Raw genomic sequence first — 25221 nt, forward strand, 5'->3', positions numbered from 1 at the left:
CGAATCATTCATTTTTTTCATCTCATCATCTAATCTACTTTTCATTCGTTATATAAGGGAGATATCGCATAATCAAAGATAAAAAAAGAGGAAAGCAACAGCCTTTTTTTGTTATTTGAAAACAAGGGCAATGGAGACCGAAAGGGGTATCGCATAAATGCAAGAAAAATGAAAAGAGGTTTCTCTAGTATACCATGATAGAAAGTTCTTTAATAAAATCCTGTTGGTTGTGACATTAATCCACCTCCGTTCGGCATTCCTCCGAATCCTGGTCCTCCACTACATTCAATAAAAGCATTAACTTCATTTTTAGTTCAAATCTTATGAGAATTTGATTGTCCACTTACCCAGGTCCACCAATCATCAACCTTTGACCCAAACCACTTCCCATTAGACTAGGTTCATTCTCAGGTTCTTTCTCTTTTGTCTTTGCTTTCAAATCTTTCACTTCTTTCTCTAAAGCTGCGATCTTTGATGATGTATCTCGTTGTTGTTGTAATTTATATGGCATAGAGTAATCACTTAATCCGAATCTCCATGACTAGTGACATAGAACACGTCAATATTAGCACTGCTATCTTGATTCTGAATCACTCCACCCGAAATAAGGATGATTAACTCACCATTTCCTCCACGAAATCAGATCGTACCAACTCGAAGCACACATATAAGATAGCAGCGAACGCATCTTTATTGCCGATGGAGACAAAGTATCCGGCCAACTCTTCGGCGACTGAGACGTCCTTACTTGCTGCGGCAGTTTCGAGGGCATCTCGCCACAATCGATCTGCTTTAGCCAATCCGAGTGATTCTTCCCACATACCGTTGAGCTAAAATGATGACATGTGTGAGCATTTGTGTAGAAGGAGAGCTCGGAGACAGGTTTGAACTTACTCGGTAAAGCAATGAAGCGATCCTCCTAAACTCTAACAATTCGTGGCTTTCTAATCGCTTGGCGAGTTTGATAGCATCGTACTGATCGTGAGTTTCCAAGGAGCTTCGCAAGGTAACATGATCTTCTTCTTCGATCAACAAATCGTTGTAAGCTTCGTTGACCACTGAAAGATTCAATTTCTGTGTGGCAATTAAGTATGGTTTGGCAAGTGGTAAGTGATCTTCATTTTGAAGGATCTTGACTACTCTGCCGTGGTCTAATCGCGGTGTCAAGGCAGCCAGTAGGTCAGGAAGGAGTGTTGGTTGTTTCGCCAGGTAAAATGAAACTGCTTTGTAGGCGATTTCCATGTTGGCTACTTTAATGATAACCTTCTTGAATTGATCGTGATCCCAATCACCAAGTCGTTCCATCATCGCCAAAGCAGCATTATCGGGTTCATCTGAAATATGACGTCGTCAGATCAGCTCCTGTCCTGCAGATGATAGTTACTTCTCGACTCACCGTAGACAATGTAGAGGAACACCAATTCAGGCCACAAGTGAGCTTGTTCAGCTGATTTGATGACTTTAGGCTGAATAAAAGATTGATGTCAGCTAAGGGAGTAGAAGGTGTACGATGTCCAGCGGAACTTACGATGTTGACTCGTTGCCAGAACAATTTAAGGTGCTCCATCACTATGCATGCAAGTATGTCAGCTAGAAGTCGGTGATTATCGACGATCACGATGGCACAGCTCACATTTCTCTGGTCGATATTTGGCATACAAGACTGAAAGCTCGGTGAACATTCCCTAAATCGTGAATATAAGCTTACGGTCGTCACAAGATTGAAACGTAGCTTGAAGCTTACCATGTGTGCTCGCTCAAGTCCTAAACCACCTTCCATCAATGAAATGATCTCATCAAAGTATCCATTTCGCTCGTATAAGGAGAGTAGAGCAGGCAATTCTTCGGCGTGAACCTGATGTAGAGCCAAAATATGAGTTATTGATCGCTTCTTTGGAGATAGAGAAACTCACAATCAAGTTCAAACCACAGATTTGAGCTAATCTGAATTCCTTCTTATCGACACATGCAGCGTTAACTTGTTTCCAAACTCTGCGACGACACGTCATAGTCAGCATTCAAGCGTCGGTGTGTTTGGACAAATGTGGACTCACTGAGTGTTACCGGCTTTCCTAGCTGCATCGACCGCAGCTTGGTTTTCTCCCAAGTAAATCAAAGTAGTAGCTAATCTTGCCCAATTTGAGATAGAGCTGAAGAGTAATTTTGAAGCTTGATATAATTCATCTTCGAAACATTTCTCACCAACTTGAAGGATATCAGCTACGTTGGTCATGGCTAAGAATTCTTCCATATCATGTAATCTATCCGTCTTGGCATATGCATATGCTAATTCCGTATCAATCTTAGGTTCTCGAGCGGTCTTTCGAGCCATTTGCAAGTATCTAACGAGATCTTCGTGTTTACCAGCTCTATTAGCAATTTCAATAACCTCAGCGAAATTACTTGGATCTTCAGCTTTGATATATGAATCTATAGCATCTTTCACCCTTAAACCATCTAATTGAGCTTTACCAAGTCTAGACCAAACAGCAGGTTGGTTGATCTTGTTGGCATAAGCGAAACCTCTGTCGATGGAGACCATGTGTTCCACAAGGACGTTCATGGCTTCAGCGTGATTGTCATGCTTTTGGTAAATCGTGAATGCTTCCTCGTATAACCCAGCTTCAGTCGCAACTTTAGCGATAGCATCTACATCGTAGCCTGAGAGTTTGTTGATGTATCCCATGACCTTTCCTTTATCGTTCTTGATAGCAGTAAGGAACATGAGAGATTGAAGCGATTTATTATCGCTGAATGGCGAGGGCTCGATGATGATCTTCTCGAGCAATTCAAGGAGGGGGCCATGAAGTTCCATGTGCATGAATGCTTTGACAGTGACTGAGACATCGTCGGGGTCGGTACATTCTGGAATAGCAGTAGCGATGACTTGATCGATCAAAGCTCTTCTGTGAATACTTTCGGGGTCGAGTACTTGAGTCCATAAGTCAATTTCCCTTCTCTTGACTAAGTATCGAGCTTGGTGCTTGTACATTTGGTTCTCATTAGTGATGTTGATCAACTCATCATCGCATAAACCCTTAGCGTAAGCGATGTAAGCAAGATATGGATCTCGCTTCTCGCAGTATTTACCGACAATCGCTGGATCATACAAGTTGTTTTCTTTGAGGAAAGCTTCAGGATTGTTGTTGGAATCAATGGAAATTTTTGCGATGGCGTTGTAGACTGAGTGATCGGTTGAACCTTGCTCGACCTTGGTATTGAGCCATGGAAGAATGAGTTTCAGTCTATTTCTCTTCTCAACTTCATCCACCAATTCATCGATTGGGAATGTACCAGTGACGGAAGCAAGGAGGTTTTTGATGGTTTGTTCTTCACAGTCGACATCGAGTAGACCACCGATGACCTGAGGAGTTCTAGCGGAGTTGACTCGGGTGACGTAGATCTCAATGAAATTGGTAAGACCGTTTTGGTAGAGGTAAAGCACAAGATCGTGAACGAAATCAAATCGATCGCAAACGATAATGAGAGGAAGTTGATCGGAAAGTCTAGCTTCTTTGAGGAAGTTCTTGACCTTTTCAGGATTATAGAAGTTGCTTTCTCTACACATTCGCTCAACTTCTCGTATTTGACCTGTTCTTGTAGCGGCCTGAATGTATTTGAAGTGCACTTCGGGGTCTTCGCTAAGGTTGACAACAGCACCGAGGTAGTAATACAAACCTTTTAGAAAACATTAGTCTCATTTCATCCCACCCTGACGTAGGGACGAGCTTACCTTCAGATGACTTGTACTGCTCAAACAACTCGATAAGCTTGACGGGACCAAGTAAATCAGAGTATTTGGAAGCAATTTGGACAACCAGTTGAAGGTTTTGTCGTATATTGGTCTTGAGCATCTCGTGCAAACAAGCGAAAGATTGCTCAACGGTGAGTTTACCGAAGAAGTTCACAAGCCACTATTCACAAACAATTAGCGTTAAAAAGCAAGTATAGGTAGGAATCAGTTTCGTATACTCACGTCAGTGTTGAACAAGTTTGTATGGACCACGACTCGCTTGATATCGTTGATGTCCTCGTAGTGTTCGAGTGCCTGTGGTGCCCGAATCAGCCTTGAGTGGTGTGTCACAGTGAGTCACTTCGGACTTACCCTTTGCATCAAACCTGCTTTTTCAGCGAGGTTCGCAATTCTAGGTCGATCATAGTGAGTGAACATCTCATTACCCAAAATAGCATCGGCAACTTGAGGAGCAGCGACCAAGTTCATCTCTAATAATCGGGTTTGAAGAGGTCCTTGCTCAGGCTTGTTGTCTTTGAGAGCATCTAGGAGGATTGAAGTAGCTTGTTGAAGCATGTTTTGTGACATGAAGATGTCAATTATCCTGTCCAAATCTACCAAGGATCCGCTCTCATCGTTGACAATTTGTGTAGCGAATTCGGCTCCCTTGTCAGGGTTGATTCTAACCAAATGTTGCAACAATTGAGCATAATCCGGTGTGTAGTTGACTTTCTTCGAGTACAAAACGATTTTATCGAATTGACCCAATTCAGCGAAAGCTGCTACAACCTTGTTAGGGACGTTGGCTCGAAGGTAAACCGATAAAGCGAGATTCATGTCTGTCATTCGACAAAGATCTCCCAATTCTTCGCTGCATTCGAGCTTCGATCATTGTCAGCTTTTCTTCCACGTTAAGGTCTGTCTTTCAGACTCACTTTGTTCTCCTTGAGCCATTTCTCCAATAACTGTTTCTTTCCTTGTTGTATAACGGGTCTAGCCAGTTCAAGAGACTCATACTTGTTCAATTCTCCCTTTTCAAGTAAGATACCGAAGTACTGCAAGATCGGTGAGAGGGTACCCGGTACGTTAGGTAGTTTCTTGAATGTCTCAATAGTTTGAGGTGTTCTGAGTAAGCCTCGAGGGGAGTTGGCAGCGATTTTGGCGGCTTCAGAGTATTGACCGTTCTGGATGTAGACTTGGTATTGTTGTTGGATGATGTGGTCTGCTCCTGGTAAACCTGCCCTTTGAGCGAGCTTGATGGCAAGCTCTGGGGAGTTAATAACCTCTGCAGACATGATCGCGTAAGCTCCACATGGCTCACGAAAGAAGAAATCAATATCGGCTCACGTTGAATATATGGAACGATTGTATCCTCGTCTACACTAACACTGAGAACTTGACCTTTTCTATTAACCCCAATGATACCGGAGGTGGATTCGTGTTGGGCAGTGGTGAAGATGGTCTCTCCAGAAATTCGGTTCATGTAGATACATTGTCCAGTCTCAATCTCGTATAAGTGAATGAAACCGAATTTGGTGACGAGGTAGAGTATACCGTGTTTTGGTGATACTTGAAGTGCTACTGGGAAATCGTTTGTGGCTTCGGTAGGGAAGAATACATCTACTGCTTTCTTTTGGAAGGGTGGGTTAGGGGCTTGGTGGCCAATTTCAACGATGTGAAGCTGGAATATTCACAAGATTCAGCTTTTTCGCTCAATATGCAAGGTGCACATGGGCCGCTAAGACTTTTGAGGTATCATGAACTTACCTTGGCACCTGTAGCAGTTCTAACTGCAAAGCAGAAAAGCTTGCTCTCCTGAGCCGCGCCATCCTGCTTTATAGTTGCGAAAGCAGCAGCATGACCCTCAATGGGCTGAGAGACTCCTCGTTCAACTGAATAAAGCTGCATAGCACCTTTTATCTTGAATCCATTGGATCCCGGTTGTCCAGCTTGAGGGTTTGACGAGATTCCTACAACTACTAGCCATTTCTCATCATGCGATATACGGTAGTTGATAATTTGGTTTCCTGCTAATGTTGCGTGTCTGTCAAAGATCTGATGAGGTGCTGAGAGTCAGCCCTTGTGTGTTGATGGAATATCTGTTGGATTGAGAAATGGGCGTTGCCGCGCACAGACCTAAACTAGGATGAATGAGTGCTAGGAAACTCACCTTTGAAGGAGCAGCTTGTCCGTCCATGACTTTCCAATGATACACTTCACGCTCCGTTACGATACCGATTGTAGTCTCATTTATCCAAGTCCAGAAAGTTACATCTTCACTCATCAAATGAGCACCGATTTTTGATTTGCTGACTAGATTGAATACCTGCAACTGTCGACCAGCTATGTATGGATATCGCCGAATAGGCAACTCAATCAGCTATACTCTTCAGCCAAATCTGGCAGCCGATAGCTAACCTTTTAAAGCGAGGATCTTCTCCCCTGCTCGGGGGTTCATGATTGCCGAGTCGGCGGTGACTACCAATCCAAGAAATTAGCTCATTCTGGATGTCCAGGAGTATCTGGGTCAATCTTTTGCAGATTGGCCCGACTTGACAAGTGCGGGAATTGCACCTTCTTCAAGAGTTCAACTCTGTGGACGAGAAAACGCTACTCACTCGGCCGACGAACAATATCATTAGAATCATTTAGATTAACAATAACCACTTGAGGTGTATCTAATTGTTCTCTTACACATATCCATGCGTCCGATTCGAGAGTTAATGATTGAAAAGATATCGAAGCGGGTTGAATACCTAAAGCGGTGAGCTAGATGAAAATTGACGATCAGCTGATCAACTCCAACAGCTTCAGCGCGGACGAGTAAGAAAGGGGACCTCAAGCCTATACAGCTAATAGCCGTCACGTCACGATAAGAGAGGGAATGAATGTTATTGATGTAGAACATATTACATACCTGAAGGTGCTCGGTGAACTGCAATGAAATAGGTCTTAGCTATGATCTCGCTATACGTTCGAGCCTAAAGAAATAGCTGCTCACGACGATTGGTTTCTCCGGAGCAGCCATCTTGCTACGCTTCACTTATCTTGTGAGGATATTGGAAGGAAGGAGTGTATTGATTGTGTACAGAAGAGGTGATTTCAGATGATAAGGAACCCCGAGATAATATGTGTGTTTTGGTATATATCGCCTTCCTTGACGATTTCAGTGGATAGGAGGAAGAGGAGGTCCGAAGATAAGGAAAGGAAGAAGGATATAATGTTATGTTGAATATGCTTTGTGAATGGTCTGTTGAGATGTTACTTGAGATAGATAGTTAGTTAGACGCGCCTGCTGTTGATGACGATGCACCCCACATTAACATGAGAACAAGCACGATCAAACCATGTGGCGGTCATACCCGGTAATCCAATAGTGTGGCACCTAATATTACCGGAAATGTAAGGCTGAAAGAGGAGGATAAAGGAGTGAGTATTATTTATCACATTAGTATAACGGAAGGATACACTCCAAGGATACGTTGATCGTATTCTACAGAGCATTGAGATGAGATTAGGTACTGACCTGGTCTGACTTGTCAAATCACCATGAGGAAAATTGAGACTAATCCCTCCCGTTCACCCCTTCTCTGAGAATTACAAGCGATTACTTAAAGGCTCATTTCTTGCTAATATCGATTGATAAGATTGACGAATTCACTAATACGACTGTCAAGCTTAACTTACTTCACTCCAGCTACGATCCTTATTGAAAACTCCAATAGACTCTACAGTTAATACCATTTCTCTAATTTATATTGTACCTGCCAAACTCAAAAGGATATTACCCTGCCAAATCAAATACGACAATGTGAGCCTTTCTTGATTTCATCATAATCTCCTCCTTCGAAGCAAAAATGGAATGACAAAAGCAATCTAGAAATCATAACTAATACCTGTACTTATTATATAGGTCTTCTGAACCTTATATACCCACTCCATCTGATTCGAACTTTCAACCAAAATATAAATCATTAAATAATCAAAGAGATAAAATGAATGCTGTACAAAAAGAATTAGATTCAACAAAACAAGTTTTATTTAATAATATAGATAAAATAAATGAAAGAGGTCAAAGATTAGATCATTTAGAACAACAAACTCGTAAGTTAATAGAAAGTATTTGATTTTCATAAATTATCCAAATCATTTAGTTTTTATTTTCATTTTATAAAAAAGGAGGGAATTCTGTTTGTTAGGATTAAAAATTTCATGAGAATCAAAGAAGTTTAATATTATTCGAAGTATACTTGATTTATTTTAATTTAAGTAAGATCAATTAACAAATTTGAATTTTTTATATTTTATAGAGGATTTAAGTATACAATCAAGAACATTTAATCAAACTGCTAAAAAAGCAAATAGAGCAATGTGGTGGAAGAACAAAAAAGTTAGTAAACTTCATTTCCCTTTATTATATGTCGCTTTTGCTTTGGTCGAATGATCAATCACGTATGATAATCAAGTTTCCTAGCTGATATAATCTCATGTTCTCTTGTAGTGGACAATAGCAATTTCCATTTTGGTTATCGTAATTCTTGCTGGTATTATTGGAGGAGCGATTAAAGGATCTCATTAATAATATTTCGCGATCTGGATTGATCTCATGGAATCCGATGAAATGTAAACATTATAAATGCAATGCATAATATGGTTGTGATTTTCAAACCTTTTAATTCTCTAAAAGTCTAAGTACAGCTACACTTTCTACATGTGCAGTCTATATCATCACGCAAATCAGCATTTAAACCATTCTTCATCATGATTTCCAAATGAATAAAAAATATATTACTCACTTGAGGAAAAAGATCAAAACCTCTTATACTTTCAACAACATATTTCCAATTTTTTTCTTTACCTCTAATTTCAGATTCATTTATTAAATAACCAACATCTCTTGCTTGTGTATGTACATTACAAGATACATAAACTATTGTTAATGGTTTAAAATTTAATAATTGATTTAAAAAAGGTTCATCACATCCTTTTCTAGGTGGCTATTTTTTTTTAAAAAAAAATAAATAAATAAAAAATATTTAATCAGTGAATTCTAAATGTCACTTCAACCAACCAAAAAAACAAAAAAAAAACTTACATCAACAATTACACAACTTTTTTCACCTTTAAAACCTTTTTCATCTAATCCACCAAAAATATCTTCTGCTTTTCCACATAACCAAGTTGTTTTATCTTTTAATCCATTTAATTCTGCATTTTTTTTAGCAGCAATTATAGAATCATTTGAAATTTCAACACCTGCAACTTTTTCAAATTTTTCATTTAATGTAATTCCAAATAATCCAGATCCACAATATGTATCAATTAAATAATTTGGTAATTTAACTTTTAATTTTTTTGTCTCTTGGACTGGGAAAATAGCTTCTTTAACATATTCAGTTAATGGAATTAAAATTGAATTATTATTTTGAAAAAAACTTCCTGCTGTAAATGAGAATATATATTTTCCAACTTTTTCATATACTGATAATTTATGATTTGTTATTGCTATATGATCTTCCGTTTCTACTTTACTTGTTGTTTCTGATGAGAAAGGTGAATCCGACGTAGGTATAGGATTTGGATTAGGTAAAGAATCTCGTAATAATAATGTGGCTCCTCGTTGGAACGACATGATAGTTCTAAGATATTATCAGCGATCTCTTAGACATTATAATTTGAGAATGTTGGATTGAGCACTTACTCTTGTACTCTCTTTCGTTCTTCAGTCATCTTCCTATTCAAGACCGGAGTCGCTATAGGGCATTCCTATTCAAGTACATATAAATCAGCTTATTGTTGACCAAATCTCACTCGAATTGTTCATCAGATTTCGAAAGATCTCATATCAGATCATGACTGAGAGATTTCTGACTTACCTCAATATCCATAACTCCAGGTCTTCCTTTTCTTTCAAATCCAATTCTTAATTCCCAACCTTTCCTCTCACCATTACCATTGGCAAGACTATTCATCGCAGCTTCTTCTCCATTTTCTTTCAATTGTTTTTGAATCCATTTAGGAGGAGCATCAAAATGAGGTGTAATTTTAGTACGATATCCCCATTGTTTAGGTGATCCTATAGTATCTTGAATTTCAGGTAATATATCTTGAGGTAAATTTGAAAATCTTTGATATGCTAATTGTACTGTACGTTTTTTGTGTAATAATTGTAAAGGATATGGTACAGGTTGTAATTGACATCCTCCACTATTGAAACATTGAGAATTATCAGCTCAGTCATCAATTAACCAAAAGTCTTAGATTAAAGACGAGAGATAGAAACTCACCATTCACCAAAATACTTGCAACCATTCTGAGGGTATTTCCTTCTATCTCCTTCACCACCTCTATATTCTTCACTATATTCCAAAATTTCAATCAAATCGGCAAAACTACATAATCTATCATGTTTATGTATTTTCGCTCTAATCTTATCTCCTGGATGAGCAAATGGAGTTATAATTGCCCAAGGTTTTGTTCCGGGGAATAGTGATAATGATTCGCCTAAAGCAGCAGAAATTCAATCTTGAACAAGGGCAGTTATAGAATAAACTTGACTTACCAGAAACTGTAAATGCCCCAACAGTCAAAGTAACCTCTTCGTACAATTTTAATTCTTCTGGAGCTTCCCATTCTAAACCTTCTTTTTTACTTATTAACTCATCAACATAATTGGTCCCCAAAAAATCTCGTACATCATGAAACAAAACATCTTGTGCAGAATATTTTTCAGGTAAATTTCTCTTTTGTTTTCGATTTTTTTTACCTTTAACTTTTATTTCACCATTAGGTTTTGTTAAAGAAGATGTAGATGCTTTAGGTATTATATCAGTCGGATCAGGTAAGAAAGATGATTTGATAGGAGCTTCATTTATTTCTGTAAATTCATTAGTTGAAATTATATCAATAGTATTCGTAGCTTCGCTTGACTTTAATCTTTTATGAGGTGGTGAAGATGTACCAGGAGAAGGTGGTTGAGTTGTCATTTTGCGAAATCCAATTGAATCGAGAAGTTTTATACGTCGATGTATTATATTCCTTGACACGAGCTGACGGAGCATGTACCTTGCTTCTCTTATGTGTCTTATTCCTTCTATACTCGTGTGCTATTCACTAGATCAACTATATAATATTTTAGAAATAACTTTTTGAAATTACTTCTCCAACCAAATCTTATCGTTTGGTAATCTCGAATGGGTCCCTTGATTACATAATCACATAATCCTATACAGTTATTAGGCCGCGTCAGTCGCGATATCTTTGGTATCTCATCGTCATTCATATCGATATATTATCATCAACTATATTCTATACATAGTCATAACCCATATAACACACAATGGCATCAGCAGAAGCATCTTCATCAACATCTCTACCGGCTCCAGCAGCTCCTCCTGCTCCTACGATAGTAGCTCCAGCAGGGATGGCTTCGGAAAAGTATGATGCTATAAAAGGATATCGAGCTGTACGTCACTTCCATCTTTGCCCTGCTCTGATCCCCTCAGCTGATTGAGTATGACCGAGTAGAAAGTAAAAGAACATTCAAGAATGTCAGATAGTCTCAAACAAAGTATGTCAGCTTATCTACTCTGGAGAACTTTGATCACAAGCTGATACTCAATAAACCCTTTAGTCCGATTAAATATTCGTACTTTAGCAACCGATTTCGATAAGACAGAAGATGATATTAAAGCATTACAATCTGTTGGACAAATCATAGGAGAGGTTCTCAAGCAATTAGATGAGGAGAGATGTACGTTAGCTTGCCACCGAGATATACGGACTATAGGCTGATGGAATCTGTTTGTTGGTGTAGTCATTGTCAAAGCGTCTTCTGGACCTCGATATGTAGTCTCTTATAGACCTACATTACCAGCCGCTAAAGTAAGTCAGCTGTTTAATAGATTAGAATTCGCACAGCTGACGTTGAACTCTACAGCTCAAAGCAGGTGTCCGAGTTTCGCTCGATATGACAACTCTAACTATCATGAGAATTTTACCTAGAGAAGTCGATCCTATGGTTAGTCATATACATAAAGCCTCTGCAATGGGCATATTTCAGTATTCTGTCTCATTGCTTACATGTGTTGTAGGTATACAACATGTCTCTTGAAGATCCTGGGTCAGCTTCTTTCGCAGGCATTGGTGGTTTAGGTGATCAAGTTAGAGAGTTGAGAGAAGTAATCGAACTGCCTTTGATGAATCCTGAATTGTTCGAGGTGAGCTCCTTGTGTCGCGATCGTATGCGAATTAGAAGCTCATATTCTGCGACGGAATAGCGGGTTGGTATCACCCCACCTAAGGGTGTTTTGCTCTACGGTCCACCTGGAACAGGTAAAACGCTCTTGGCTCGAGCTGTTGCAGCTACACTAAATACAAACTTCTTGAAGGTCGTTTCGTCTGCTGTAAGTTCACCAGACTCTGAGCTCATCATCTGTATCAGTCACCTTTGTCTGCTGTAAACGAGTAGCACAATTCAGCTAATAAGAAATGACTTTATAGATCGTAGACAAGTACATCGGTGAATCAGCTAGACTTATTCGAGAAATGTTCGCCTACGCAAGAGAACACGAACCATGTGTTATCTTCATGGATGAAATTGATGCTATTGGTGGTAGACGGTTTAGTGAAGGAACCAGTGCAGACAGAGAAATTCAAAGAACGTTGATGGAGGTGAGTATAATTGCAATTTAAAGAGTTTTCACATGTTGATAACACTCAAATTCACTTAGTTGTTAAATCAAATGGATGGATTCGATTCTCTCGGTAGAACAAAGATAATAATGGCTACAAATCGACCTGATACACTTGATCCAGCATTACTTCGTCCAGGTCGTCTTGATAGAAAAATTGAAATTCCATTACCAAATGAACAAGGTAGATTGGAAATTTTGAAAATTCACGCAAAAGGTATAAATAAATCAGGAGATATAGATTATGAAGCCATTGTGAAACTTAGTGATGGGTTTAATGGAGCTGATTTAAGGAATGTTTGTACCGAGGTCTGTGTCACTTTTCTTCTTGATCAAATTGGACCTTGATTACGAATCATACTGATATTCGAATATAGGCCGGTCTCTTTGCTATAAGGGAAGATAGAGATGCAGTCGTACAAGAAGATTTCATGAAAGCTGTAAGAAAATTGAATGATGCCAAGAAGCACGAGACGACGATGTGAGTGGAAATGAGTCAGGTCTGACTCGCATAAGAAAAATTAACAACTGTGCTAATTTTATGATGCTATAGGGATTATAATGCTGTTTAAAGCGTAAAGCTAGAAAGTAGTCTAGTTTCATATGTTGTGCATGTAGAAGATAAATCAATGTTCATCGCAATCAAAAAAGACGTTCTGTGATCCATGCTTTGAACAGAAACAGAATGCATATACATGCTCATGATCAAAATACAACAAGAAATAGATTACAGTGATTATTCATTATATCAATATATCATCAAAAAATTAATGCTCTCTAATCAGCAGCAATCCTTTTTTCTTCTTTTCGTAAACGTTCATCAAGACTTCTTTGAATTTCAGCTTCTTTTCTAATTTGAGCATCTTGATATCTTCTTTCCCACTCTTCATCATCATTAAATTTATTTAATTCTCCAGTATTTTGAGATGTCAACGAAGATAAATTATTAACTTTAGCTTGATTCTTCATTTCTTCAGTTTCTTGCTTTTCTCTTTCTTTTTCTTCTTTTCGTTTAATTTGTTCAATTAGATCTTGTTTTTCTTTCTTTCTTTTATCTGGTTCAGCTTTTTCTTGTTCTTTTACTTTATCTTGAAGAACTTTCTCTTCTTTTACTAATTCAGCTAATTCAGAAACAAGTTCTTCTTCATCAATTTCAATTCTCTTTTCATTCATTGATAATTCTCCTCCAATCTTAATAGCTTGATCAATTTCTTCTTGATCAGCTATAACTTCAGCTAAAAGATTAGTAGTATTTTCAATTTTTTCAATAGATAAAGATGGATTTGAAAGAATAGATTTAAGTGTAATTGTAGAAGTTTCATAAGCTGACATAATCTATAATCAACCCAAAAAAAAAGAAATCAATATACATTATTCCATTTATATTATCAATAGAATTTTTCAAGAAAGAACTCACTTCAACATCTCCTTTAGCTTGATCAATACTTCTAATTACAGTTCCTAATTGTTCTGAAGAAGAAATTCTTTTAGCTAATAAATCTTCTAATTGTTTTTTTGATCTTAAATATGATAATGCAGTTGTTTTTTGACCTTTTGCAAGTTGTTTTTTAGCTTTTTCTTGAGATCTATTTCATACAAAATCATTTTAGCCTTTTTTTCGAGCACAATAGAACAAAAAGAAACCTTACTGATTAATCTGTTCTTCAATTCCTATTATTTGTTTCTCAACTTTACGTTGAGCATTAATTACAGAAATTACACCTTTATCAGCTTCCGTTATAGGATGATCTGTCGGTATTTGATCCGCTTCTAAAATTTTAATAATCTATTACATGAATCAAAGTCAATACACCATTCAAAAGTTTTAACCAAACAGAAACGAAATCAATACTCACTTTACCATCTGAAACAATTAATCCACAATCCCTATTTAACCATTTGATTAAAACTTCTATATCTTTATTTGACAATTTATGGATTCCAGCCGGAAGTTTCTTTGAACTTGAACTACTAGGAAGACAGATTTCCCCATATCCTTCAGAAAACGTATCCATATCGAATAATGCATCAGTGTATGAGAGAATAGGGTTCTTCGATAAATGAGCTATGAAAGCAGAAGCTGATTGCTAAATTCAAACGTCTTTTGTTAATTTCGCATAAGTCAAGTTGAATTCCAGAGAAGTCAACTTACCTCTAATAAAGGTATATGAACATATTCTTTTCCTTTTCCATAACGAGACCATAAAACATCTTCTTTTTCTATTGTTTCACTTGATGATCCAAATGGGTTTAATTGAGATACAGCCCACCAAAGTGGTTTACCAATAAATCTAGATGTAAGAGAAGGTGGTGCATGTAAAGGAGTCAAACTGGATAAATAAGTTGATAATAGATATAATGTAGGAGGAGTTGTATTTATCATTCCATCCTACAGTACATTTAATTAATCAGTGAAATTAACTTTTTATGAGCCGTGTTATGATCAAATAAATACTCACAATAACTCCGCCAATTCCTTTTGGTCTTCTTCCTAAATTATCTTCCAATTTCGATAACATCGAATCATCAACTTTTAGTATCAATCTATCACCTTCTTCTCCATTTAACCAGCCTGTTCTAAGAGTTTCCTCTATGACAGAAGACCACCATTGATAATTTGCTTTATATCCTGTTGGATTAGTTGTTCGTTGAGAAGATGTTGAAGCGTATAAAGCTTGTAATCTAGCTATTGAAGGAGGAGCAGTAGGTGGTGGAATCGTCCTCAGAAATGGCGGTAGATCTGATGACGACATGTCAATTGATGAATCTTTGTGCCAGAAACGCCTAGATATGTTTAGTCAATGAACGGAAGAGAAGGAAAAGGTGAGTTATCAATTACATTGAGTTTGAAGTTGATTTTGTTGATGCAAGTGACGTTATGTCGCGTGAGATTGGGTGGCGAACAAATGGATTAGTCGAGTGGCATTAGGTCACAGTAAAGAGAGATATTCGCATGGTGGAATCGTGATCTAGAAGCGCACCAGAATAAAATCACACGGCCAGTAGCATGCCTCTTGCTATGGAACAACGAATTTACCCCTCAATACCTTTTGCTGTTCAATTATAGATTGATAGGCACGTTTGCAGAACGGGACAGTTGCGTGAAGTCCTACTGCCCGTGGCAGGAAAGAATCGCGTTACAAGACTTTGTCAGAGAATTTTTGCGAGTGGATACTGACAGCAGCTACGCTTCAACTTTACAGAAAGAGAGTTTCCTGGCTATGGTTTTGGTTCGATATTGGGCAATCGAGATGCAGATGGGCAGTAGATGGAAAATACAGTACTTAGGGAGATTTGGATGAGATGTGCAGGATCGTAGAAGTAATTGTGAGGATTGAAGGGAGATTTACGGACTGTAGGAACTGAGACGCTATACGGAGGACATGTTAGGTTTCAAAGCTCTGAATCGTAGAGGCGTCCTTTGCACATGCACGCACTCCGTGGATCTTATAGGATTCGATGGTATTAGGTAACATCAAAGCATTTATACAAAACATGGACGCATGCCGAGGCGAGATATCAATCCTTGGACCCCGAAGACTGTTGGTGAGGGGCCTTATTAGGTTTAGCACGACTAGGTTTAGCTTCTCTGTAGGTAAAAGCCGTCCCGCATAATTCACGTATCGTTGAAAGGTCTTTGGTTGCTTGAGAATTGTTGAGTAAGGTTATCATTCCATCTAGCACCTTGATTGTTTGTGACATTTCATGATCTATAAGAACACGTTCATTCATATTTGCTCTTGCACCCATACGTTCAAGGAATTTTTTTGTTTTACCAATATTATTTTCAAAACTTGCCGAAGCCCAGCCTGTCACTGGTTTGATTTTTCTGAACTCATTCTCTATAACCCAATAAATGCTTTCCCTATTTCCAACGAGGTTTTTTCCGCTCGAATTAGTGGCGCTAAAAGTAGTTTTATGAAACCAAGGGTATAAACCTTTCATGATCCTCAAGTCCAATCTACTCTTAATCAGCTTCCACGTACTTTGATTAGCTTCAAGTTGAGATTTATTATCTTCTGCCAACTTATAAGTTACGTTCTCGCATGTTTGAATATCTGTTGTCGAGATATCCTTAAGGTCTCGCAACGTGCCATGGCGGAATTCATCCAGCATCGCTTTGACTCTATTGAACTCATTCGCTCGCCGATTACGTACCGCTAATATGTGTTGGGATTTCTGCTGTCCTACCAGTGTTGTGTCGTGTTCTTCCCCATCGTATCTTAAGTACAATCGTTGGTTTTCAACCCTTTCATTAGACAAACTGCTAATCATGCGATCAAGATTTTCTATTTCTTCCTCATTTAGACCGTATCGGTGAGACCCTGGCCATTCGCTCAATCTCCTTGGGAGGCCAGGAGTCCTACCTGAGGGGAGACCCAGGCCGAGATTGGAAGGATCCTGGACGTTGTCCTGGGTACTGGACGCGTGAAGCTGATTGAGATTCTGGGCAAGGCCTCCATTAGCCCATGTCGTTGGATCGAACGATCCAGTGACATTTGCATGAGCTTGATGAGCTGGGTACCATGCCGATGCTTGCGACGCATCTACTGCAGAAGTGGCATTCGTAACCTGGGGATAATTCTCTGTCAGCGCTTGTGATTCGGTAGGTCCCTTCGGATGATGAATAATGCTTACCTGGTCAGAAGGGTAATTCAGATTATGTGGGATACTCGAACCGACATCCGCTACATAATCATTCGCAGTAGAGAAAGGATTGTTCCCGTTCATGTCATGATTATGCCCTTGCGGAACAAAGTAGCCATACTGGTTCCCAAACGGGTGGGTGTCGTGGGCGGAAGTGTTATAAATGGCTGGTTGAGCTGGGGAGTTTGGGTCATATCGATGGTAGAGACTTGACACGTTGCTGGAACCCTGCATCTGATGAAACATCGGGATATTGACATTGTCAGCTAATTCGTTGCTCCCAGTCAGCCCCCATTCGTTGAAATCGGTGAATGAATCAGGCATATTGATACCTTCGGTCGATGAATTTGGGATATTACCAGGGTGTATCGGTTCTTGGGAAAGTAACGTGCCAGCAGAACCCGTGGACATGTCCAAAGCATGATTGTGCTCGTCATAGTCGCTGCTTGCAAATTTTGTACCGGCGAAAAGGGCCTGCTCCTGAGCATTATTGGGGCCCAGATGATGATCTGATGCACTTGTGCCTTCAAATTTCGTACCCTTGAAGAGATCTCGGTACATTTCATTCTCAGCAAGTGCTTGTCTATGTGGAGATACACTGGATTGACGACTCGAAAAATCTGTAGGTTTGCCTACACCCGCGTGATGGTGAGGATTGGGATCCAAATGTTGTCTCGAGCCCTCATTTGGCATGTTGAGTGAAAAGAAACGGAAGATATTGAAGATAAGCGATTTGAGAATTAAAATGTTTGATATGGATATGAAGTGAGAAAACATAGGCATATTAAGTTGACTTCATATATTGTGGAAGTCTGACTCGATATTTGTCTTTCCAAATCGTCCACCTTTGAGCTCTATGCTGTGGAAAGGTTCGACTTTCTTTTATCGTTAGTACATCTTTTGTTTTTCGGCGCTTTATACATGGCCTCATAGAGTGGAGTTTTCTAGAAAGGATAAGCTACACATTTGTTATAACAGGTCATCCTTGGATTGATGCGTCCTATTCTTCGTTAGGTCTTCTGATGTTGTCACACTGTCTCATAAAAAAAGGAAATCCCTAGAAGGGATGGCCTACATATTTGTTATAGCAGGTCAATCTTGATTCACTACGTCACACGTCTAGGTCAAGCGCCTATTCTATAGTCGCTTGTTGCCCCATGATATTAACAATTTCAAAGCCGATAAACTTTCAGTACCGCATTTCAACTCAATGGCTGATCAAGGCTCTATAAGCCCAAACACCGGTTGCGTCACTGTTAACACCCTACTGTACTTCTCCCTTTTGGATTTAAACATCTGTTCACTCATACATATATATACGGACGCGTTATCCTCAGATCTGTGTTAGATGATGATCTGACACATTTCGATAAGATGTTGCTCAATATAAATCGATCAGCCGTATCTAGCCAATGTGCCTAGCAGATGATTTAAGCTTAACGCGCGAGATTGTCGGAAACTAACCGATCGCACAATAACAATTATCCCTTCACATGCTACAGTATGATAGATATTGTATTTCATTGACCATTTGACCTATATTTCAATCTGAAAGATCCTCACTATTTGACTTGTGTGGACGGTTATTCTCAGCTCAACGTCACCATGTGAGGTCGCATATGCGTACCATGCGTGATTCCAGAAAGAAAACAGGGCTTGGGGATTAGGGCATATGGGGTGATTTCAGACGTTTCACCCTTTCAATCGTACCTCATTGCCTTAACAACAAGAGGATCAAAGCGTACGAATCATCATATTATGTATGATTGATAATGATCAAGACATTCGGACAAGATGCGATCAAAGTGAACATGAAAGAAGAGTTGTTTACAATATGTGGAGGAGCTCGATCCTCATTTAGAAAAGACATATGCATTGATCCATGGGTATATCTGACGGTAGAACTATGTTAAATGATTAGTAGATTCACCTTTGGACCTCAATCAATTACATGTTAATCAGAAACAAACAGTCCTTTATTCCTTTATCGTCACTGAATTTATTCTCATCCTTCCCTTCATCCCTCTCCTTGTATACAAATGTATACATACACGCCTCGAAACAAAGATCATACCGATACCGATTAAAAGATCACTCACCAGCTTTTCGTCACTCATTAGGCATTATCCTCATCTTCTGCAACCGCAAACACCCCTTCGACTAATCTCAATCAGATGGACCCAAGACTCTCGCCTTCCTTAGATCCATCTTTCACTCCATCATCATCATCATCTTCAAAACCACTGTCCCGTCCTCAATTCCCACTATCTGGTCGATCTCGCTTTAGTCAAGCAAGTTACGCGACTGCTTCACCACCCACTCCAAATGCTGATCTGCTATTTTATCGACCACCGCCAGATTCTACAAGTCCAGCTTCAGTCCTTAGTCAGAATGCATCTGACAGTAGACCTGAAAGTAGGCTTCCAGACAATGAGGGAGTAGCAGTAGGGTATGGGCTGAGTCCAAGACAATTAGCAGATATGCTTAGTCCACCGAATAATCAATCTTTAGCATCTTTGATGTCTGAATCAAGCTCGAAAAAGAAAGGCAAGAGAGTGAAGGCAAAGACATCCAGAATCTCAATCCGATCAGGTCAACTCCAAACACCTAATCCGAGTCCAAGTGAAATATCTCCACCTCAAACTCCTCCACCGGTTCCACACAAAGCATTATTAACAACCACAACGCCTAAATCAACTCGAACAACTACATCTCTTGCTTCTTCGCTATCTTTAGATACTCAATCCAACGCTCATTCTCATTCTACCGAGATACATTCCCCTAGGAAAGCTGAAATTGGAAGAATGACTTCCGCCTCTTCACATCATCTTCAATTTAGACCGTCCATGGATGACTTATCGATACTCTCAACTCCCAATCTTGATTTTCAACCTTCCGTATATCCTAATCGTGATTGCACCGGTTTTGATTATGATAATCACAAGGAGGGCAACGTGGGTCAACCTATCATGGAATTTGGAATTCCATCAAGATCATTCGATCATGACGATTCGCCCCTTTTTGGGTTGATTAGCGGAACAAGTAGTGGAAGAGAAAGATTACATTCTTCGTTAGCTGCATTACCTTGGGCTGAACCTCCTCCTAGACAAACTTCACCTTTCTCTACTTCACCTGTATCATCTCATGGACCATCTACTTCGACTGAAGATTATTCAATAACGATGAAAGGAGATACACCCGCTTCTTCCGCACGTACACCAACGTATTCTTTCTTGGCAAGGGATCCAATCTCAACACCTGTTATGGGTTATTCTCGTCGAGCATCAGCTGATTCTTCCATCAAAAGTCAACATACAATGCTGCCGATAGCTGAGAATAGTAGCAGCAATGCGAGGTTAAGCATACCTCGCTCACCGATCAGTTGGCCTGACGACCATACTTCTGGCGATAGAAGGTTCTCTGAACAAAGTTTGTATAGCGGAATGACGGAATCACCTACTTCTATACGTAACACAGCTTTTTCGCCTATTTCTCGGAATATCAGTGTCACACCTGATCAAAGCCAAATAAACACTCCTGAATTGATAAGCGGTGTAAATGGTAGTGAGAGTAATCATAGTAGATGGGAAAGTATAGGTTCAGCAATGGCAACAAAAGCTTCTTCATCAAATTTTCACAGTAAAGGGAAATGGTCATTCGGAGGTACAGCTTCCAAGAGTGGATCATCAATTTCCCATCGTACAAAATCAATCAAATCCACCAAGTCGAACAAGTCTACGAAAAGGGGATCAAATAGTACGATTAATGTTAATGGTCATAAATTCTTCAAAAAATGGGAAATTCATGCTATTCAACATCGTTGGGAAGAGTTGGAAGATGGTGAGACAGATGAGATAAAACGAAATGAAGGTCAAATGGATCTCATATCACTAATGGGTAGAGCTTGGGTACTTGAACGTGTATTACGAAGTGGTAAGCGGGTAAGTCAGTCTCGGCGTTCTATCTTCTTGCAAATTTGGCTAATGCAATTTGGGTTTATAGGTATCTTCTCAATCGCTCAAGATACTTCGCCCATTCACTCCTTCATCAAATCAACCTACTCCGGAAAGACCGCCTTTACCTCATCTCCCGTCAAGCTCGTTCTCAAATAAGAAAACTAATAATCATAAACCTTCTTCATCCGTTTCAATACATTGTCCACGTAAATCATCTTTACGTCACAATAGGACCCAGACAGATGATAATGAAAAGGCACAAAACACCGCACAATGTAGGAAAAGCTACTCGGAAAAATCAAGCTCACCTCGAAAATCAAATTCGACTAAAGCTTCTCGTCGGAGTTCGCTTCCTGCTCAAAGTCTACGTGAAAGGCTAGGTAGGAGATTAAAAAGAACAGAAAGTCGGGAAGATATATTTACGGAAATAGGTTCTGATGAAAGTCATGATCATGATCATCTTGAGATTGATTTCGATATGATACGTTATCCTAGCATCCCTTCTCCAAAGCGAAAAGGCCCGACACAATCAAGACCAACTAACGAAGAATCCAATACACACTTTACTACAAATCAAGAAGGTACCGTTGAGAAAGGAGTAATTATTTTTCCAGAACAAGAAGAAGAAAAATCACCACCTTTACCTCCTAAAGATAAATCATCATATATCATAATGAATTGTACAAATCCAATACAATGTATAAATTCATCATCAACATCAATCTCACCTTTATCTTCCACTTTACAACCAAAATCATCAAACAATCTCAATAATACCAATAATAATGAAAAATTGGAATATACTTTTGATGAAGGACAAATAATTTATAGAAATGAAAATGAACATAAACCACAATCACCTCATTTAGGACATAGATCACCAAATTGGAAAAATAGACAAAGTATATTAAGTTATATTGAAACTGGAATTTTGGAAGAAAAACCAAAAACAAAATTAAAAATTTGGATAATTTTATCAACTAGTTTAATATTAATTTTGATTATTGGTTTATTAGTTGGTTTATTAATTAAACGAGATTATAGTAAATAGCCTAGAACGCAATTCACTCAGTTTACAAATGAAGGAAGTATGATTGAATTGATAAAGTATCTAAAATATAATAATACGTACTTTTTAACAAAGGACAATTTGTATTTTCATTCATACAGGTATATAAAAAACAAAAAAACTGTATATGCAAATTTATAATCTCTTTTCAAGATTGGTATATACTAACGATAACCTGTTGATCGTATTTTGACTATATGGAATAAGGGAATCATTGGTTTTGGTTTTGGCTTTATCCAATATGTAAAATTTTGAATGTTCTTCTTTCTGCTTCTTCTTTGCTTTTCATGATCAATCTATCTAATTATCTCTTTCACTCTTACAATTTATTCTTTTTGTAGTTGGCTTATTACTACACTTTCATACTATCTAGCAATTCCATTGAAGATACCGAATTACCTCTAATAACCTACAATACAAATTCAATCAATCAATCAATTGAAAATCATCTGAATTTATAATGTATTATGATATTCTCCTGATCTTCTTCAAAATTTCAAACAATAACTCACAATCATACCACATGGTTTTCTTTGACCACCACCTAATTCTTCATGTGCTTGATCAACAACTAAATTTAAAAACATATCAAATCCTCTTAAAACTCCTGAAACTTGTCTACCACCTTGTAAATTTAAATAACATCTTCTATCCATAAATTCTAAAATCTCGATAATATTGTTATAGATGAAAAAAGTGATAATTTTAAAAAACAAATAAAGGTTGTAGATTTGGGAAAAATCCGTAAAGTGATTAGCGATAGTATTGTTGATCATGGAGGGGAAGGCGAAGTATATTGTTTCAGCAGGAAGAAGAATTAAAAATGGCATAATCAGTAATCATTTCTTAAGTTCTCAAGAGACTTCATTGAGATTAAGGAATATCACTCACTCTTCAATTCCGGTTGAGATACACGAGACATTTTAATTTAATTGATTGTGTGTATTTTGTTCTTGAAGTCGGATTCCTTGAGGTATAACTCGGATCTACGTTTGATAGAGGCTCGAATGTTAAGGCCTGAAGGATGCTTTATCTGGTCGGATGGATTGAAGATTGTAAGAATGTCTAATGAAATTACTGTTATCATCATCATAATTAGTATCTTGACTATCTTCAACAATAACCTCAGCGATAGAACGGAGATACGGCGATAAAACCCAATGTGGCACTTGATTTATTGTTATTGCCACCTTAAGTTCCAGCGCGTCTGATAACAATAGTACATTCATCATATCATCTATAATATCATATTCAAACATTGTTAAAGGTCTTCAGAGCTTTGTATTCAGCATCTTGTTAGCTCAGTAATAGGAAATTTAATTAAGATGGCACCAAAAGATCGAACTTCTGAATTTCATTCAACTTTAAATTCAATTAAATCACGTTCTTCCTTAGCTTCTTCTTCTTCCTCTTCTTCTTCTTCAGCTAATTTGAAAAGTAAAAATAAAGATAAAGATAAAGAATCAAAACAACCTTTACTTTCAAAAGATGTGAATGGATCAAATAGTTCAAAAGGTGGAAATAAGAGTGAATTTGGTAGAATGGCTGGTGGAATTGCAAAAGATATAAATAATACGACCTTGAAATTGCAAAAATTGGCACAATGTAAGTAAAACCTTTTGTTCGATGTTTTCAATCTGATTATGCGATTTAGAATATGTAATGCTAACTACTCATTGCGCATTTCTCTTCTCCCGATAAATGTACACCCTTATCCCTCTCAATCCTCTCAATTGCCGTCAATAACTCCCCAACCTTTGTTTCATTCGCTCGCTATCTTTACTCCTATCGGAATGATACTTAACTACAAATAGTGGCCAAACGAAAAACTCTTTTCGACGATCGTCCAATCGAGATATCAGAGTTAACATATATAATAAGACAGGATATAGCATCCCTTAATACTCAAATAGCATCATTACAATCATACGTACGAAGTCAAAAACCTAATTCATCAAGTAGCGGATCAGGAGGTGGTAAACAAGTAGAAGAACATAATAGTAATGTTGTTATGCTCTTACAAAGTAGACTAGCAAATATGGGTATGGGATTCAAAGATGTTTTAGAATTACGGACTCAAGTAAGTTATACCGTTTACACTGATTTTCACCTCACTTCATTACTGATATTGCATGATGTAGAATATGAAAGCAAGTAAAGATAGGACAGAACAATTTATGCATACTGCTGCAAATGCTTCTTTACCGCCACCATCAAACAGTAAGTGCATTTCCTCTCAAACGGAACGTGTTCAAAGTCTATTACTGACTTTACAATCTGTGACCCCTCAGACTCCCTACTTTTCGCTCAAAACGGAGGTCCAGGTTCAGGATTTGATCGTAAAGGGAAATCACGAGCATCACCTATACCAGATGATGGTAAAACAGATTTCTTAGCATTGGATATTGACGGTGATAGAGGTGAAAGTGGTGTTAGTAAAGGAGGAGATTATCAGCAAATGCAATTAGTAGAACAACAGGTGAGCCTTTCCGTTCTCAGGAGTCGTTAAATTCGTAGCGTGAACGAGGAGGTCGTTGATTTTCAAGTTTTCGGAAATTGACGATATGTTTTCGCTCCTTTGTAGAACGATTATATACAATCACGTTCTACAGCTATTGAATCAATTGAATCTACTATAGCGGAATTAGGATCAATTTTCTCTCAATTAGCAGGAATGGTAGCTGAACAAAGAGAAACAGTTCAACGAATTGATGCAGATACAACGGATATAGCAGCGTGAGTTTTACATTTGATATACTTGAATTTATGGCTTAAATACTTTTTCTTTTTGAAAAGTAATGTGACGGGTGCACAAAGAGAATTATTAAAATATTACGCTAGTGTAACTAGTAATAGATGGTTAATGTTAAAGATTTTCGGTGTATTAATTATTTTCGTAAGTACAATTTTTGATTGTTAATATCTTAACAAATTAAATTAAGAGCTAATCATATATCGACGTACAGTTCCTCGCTTTTATACTTGTATCATAATTCTTTATTTTCAATTTCCTGCTCAATTTGCTCTTCGTTTTTCCATATCGATACTTTAGATATATGATCGATGGACAATAATACCTTAGGAATGATGCAGTTAGTTGAGCATGTGAACAGATTTATCCTT

The 25221-nt window shown here is 38.2% G+C and overlaps 9 protein-coding genes across 9 annotated transcripts; 4 read left to right on the top strand and 5 right to left on the bottom strand.

Moving 5' to 3' along the window:
* Positions 1-209: 209 nt before the first annotated feature.
* I206_102161 (uncharacterized protein) lies at positions 210-6761 on the bottom strand (the record flags this gene model as incomplete). Its single annotated transcript, XM_019158443.1, has 21 exons — positions 210-279; positions 348-541; positions 624-830; positions 895-1334; positions 1397-1466; positions 1529-1569; positions 1634-1685; positions 1745-1855; positions 1914-1992; positions 2055-3678; positions 3734-3914; positions 3977-4048; positions 4106-4615; positions 4669-5018; positions 5081-5414; positions 5501-5788; positions 5904-6076; positions 6152-6211; positions 6352-6502; positions 6651-6668; positions 6735-6761. The coding sequence occupies 21 exons, from the start codon at positions 6759-6761 to the stop codon at positions 210-212; spliced, it is 5052 nt and encodes a 1683-aa protein (XP_019008189.1).
* Positions 6762-7728: 967 nt separating this feature from the next.
* On the top strand, positions 7729-8312 carry I206_102162 (uncharacterized protein; the record flags this gene model as incomplete). Its single annotated transcript, XM_019158442.2, has 3 exons — positions 7729-7837; positions 8044-8123; positions 8235-8312. 3 exons carry the CDS (start codon positions 7729-7731, stop codon positions 8310-8312), a joined length of 267 nt encoding a protein of 88 aa, XP_019008188.2.
* A 93-nt stretch (positions 8313-8405) lies between these two features.
* Positions 8406-10719, bottom strand: I206_102163 (uncharacterized protein; the record flags this gene model as incomplete). The annotated part of the gene is made up of 7 exons (XM_019158441.1): positions 8406-8453; positions 8530-8730; positions 8829-9372; positions 9435-9499; positions 9610-9940; positions 10021-10237; positions 10296-10719. The coding sequence occupies 7 exons, from the start codon at positions 10717-10719 to the stop codon at positions 8406-8408; spliced, it is 1830 nt and encodes a 609-aa protein (XP_019008187.1).
* Positions 10720-11072: 353 nt separating this feature from the next.
* Positions 11073-12911, top strand: I206_102164 (26S protease regulatory subunit 10B; the record flags this gene model as incomplete). The annotated part of the gene is made up of 10 exons (XM_019158440.1): positions 11073-11198; positions 11261-11303; positions 11367-11486; positions 11550-11617; positions 11673-11753; positions 11827-11952; positions 12013-12138; positions 12236-12406; positions 12466-12735; positions 12804-12911. 10 exons carry the CDS (start codon positions 11073-11075, stop codon positions 12909-12911), a joined length of 1239 nt encoding a protein of 412 aa, XP_019008186.1.
* A 292-nt stretch (positions 12912-13203) lies between these two features.
* On the bottom strand, positions 13204-15179 carry I206_102165 (uncharacterized protein; the record flags this gene model as incomplete). Its single annotated transcript, XM_019158439.1, has 6 exons — positions 13204-13761; positions 13844-14012; positions 14076-14212; positions 14283-14513; positions 14579-14815; positions 14886-15179. 6 exons carry the CDS (start codon positions 15177-15179, stop codon positions 13204-13206), a joined length of 1626 nt encoding a protein of 541 aa, XP_019008185.1.
* Positions 15180-15945: 766 nt separating this feature from the next.
* I206_102166 (uncharacterized protein) lies at positions 15946-17766 on the bottom strand (the record flags this gene model as incomplete). Its single annotated transcript, XM_019158438.1, has 2 exons — positions 15946-16998; positions 17065-17766. The coding sequence occupies 2 exons, from the start codon at positions 17764-17766 to the stop codon at positions 15946-15948; spliced, it is 1755 nt and encodes a 584-aa protein (XP_019008184.1).
* Positions 17767-19247: 1481 nt separating this feature from the next.
* On the top strand, positions 19248-22080 carry I206_102167 (uncharacterized protein; the record flags this gene model as incomplete). Its single annotated transcript, XM_019158437.1, has 2 exons — positions 19248-21014; positions 21076-22080. The coding sequence occupies 2 exons, from the start codon at positions 19248-19250 to the stop codon at positions 22078-22080; spliced, it is 2772 nt and encodes a 923-aa protein (XP_019008183.1).
* A 370-nt stretch (positions 22081-22450) lies between these two features.
* I206_102168 (uncharacterized protein) lies at positions 22451-23020 on the bottom strand (the record flags this gene model as incomplete). The annotated part of the gene is made up of 3 exons (XM_019158436.2): positions 22451-22507; positions 22611-22759; positions 22990-23020. 3 exons carry the CDS (start codon positions 23018-23020, stop codon positions 22451-22453), a joined length of 237 nt encoding a protein of 78 aa, XP_019008182.2.
* Positions 23021-23423: 403 nt separating this feature from the next.
* I206_102169 (uncharacterized protein) lies at positions 23424-25091 on the top strand (the record flags this gene model as incomplete). Its single annotated transcript, XM_019158435.2, has 7 exons — positions 23424-23703; positions 23913-24178; positions 24240-24318; positions 24390-24577; positions 24683-24834; positions 24895-24994; positions 25065-25091. The coding sequence occupies 7 exons, from the start codon at positions 23424-23426 to the stop codon at positions 25089-25091; spliced, it is 1092 nt and encodes a 363-aa protein (XP_019008181.2).
* Positions 25092-25221: the final 130 nt, after the last annotated feature.

Source organism: Kwoniella pini, chromosome 2 (genome assembly GCF_000512605.2).
Source record: "Kwoniella pini CBS 10737 chromosome 2, complete sequence".
NCBI classification, from domain to species: domain Eukaryota; kingdom Fungi; phylum Basidiomycota; class Tremellomycetes; order Tremellales; family Cryptococcaceae; genus Kwoniella; species Kwoniella pini.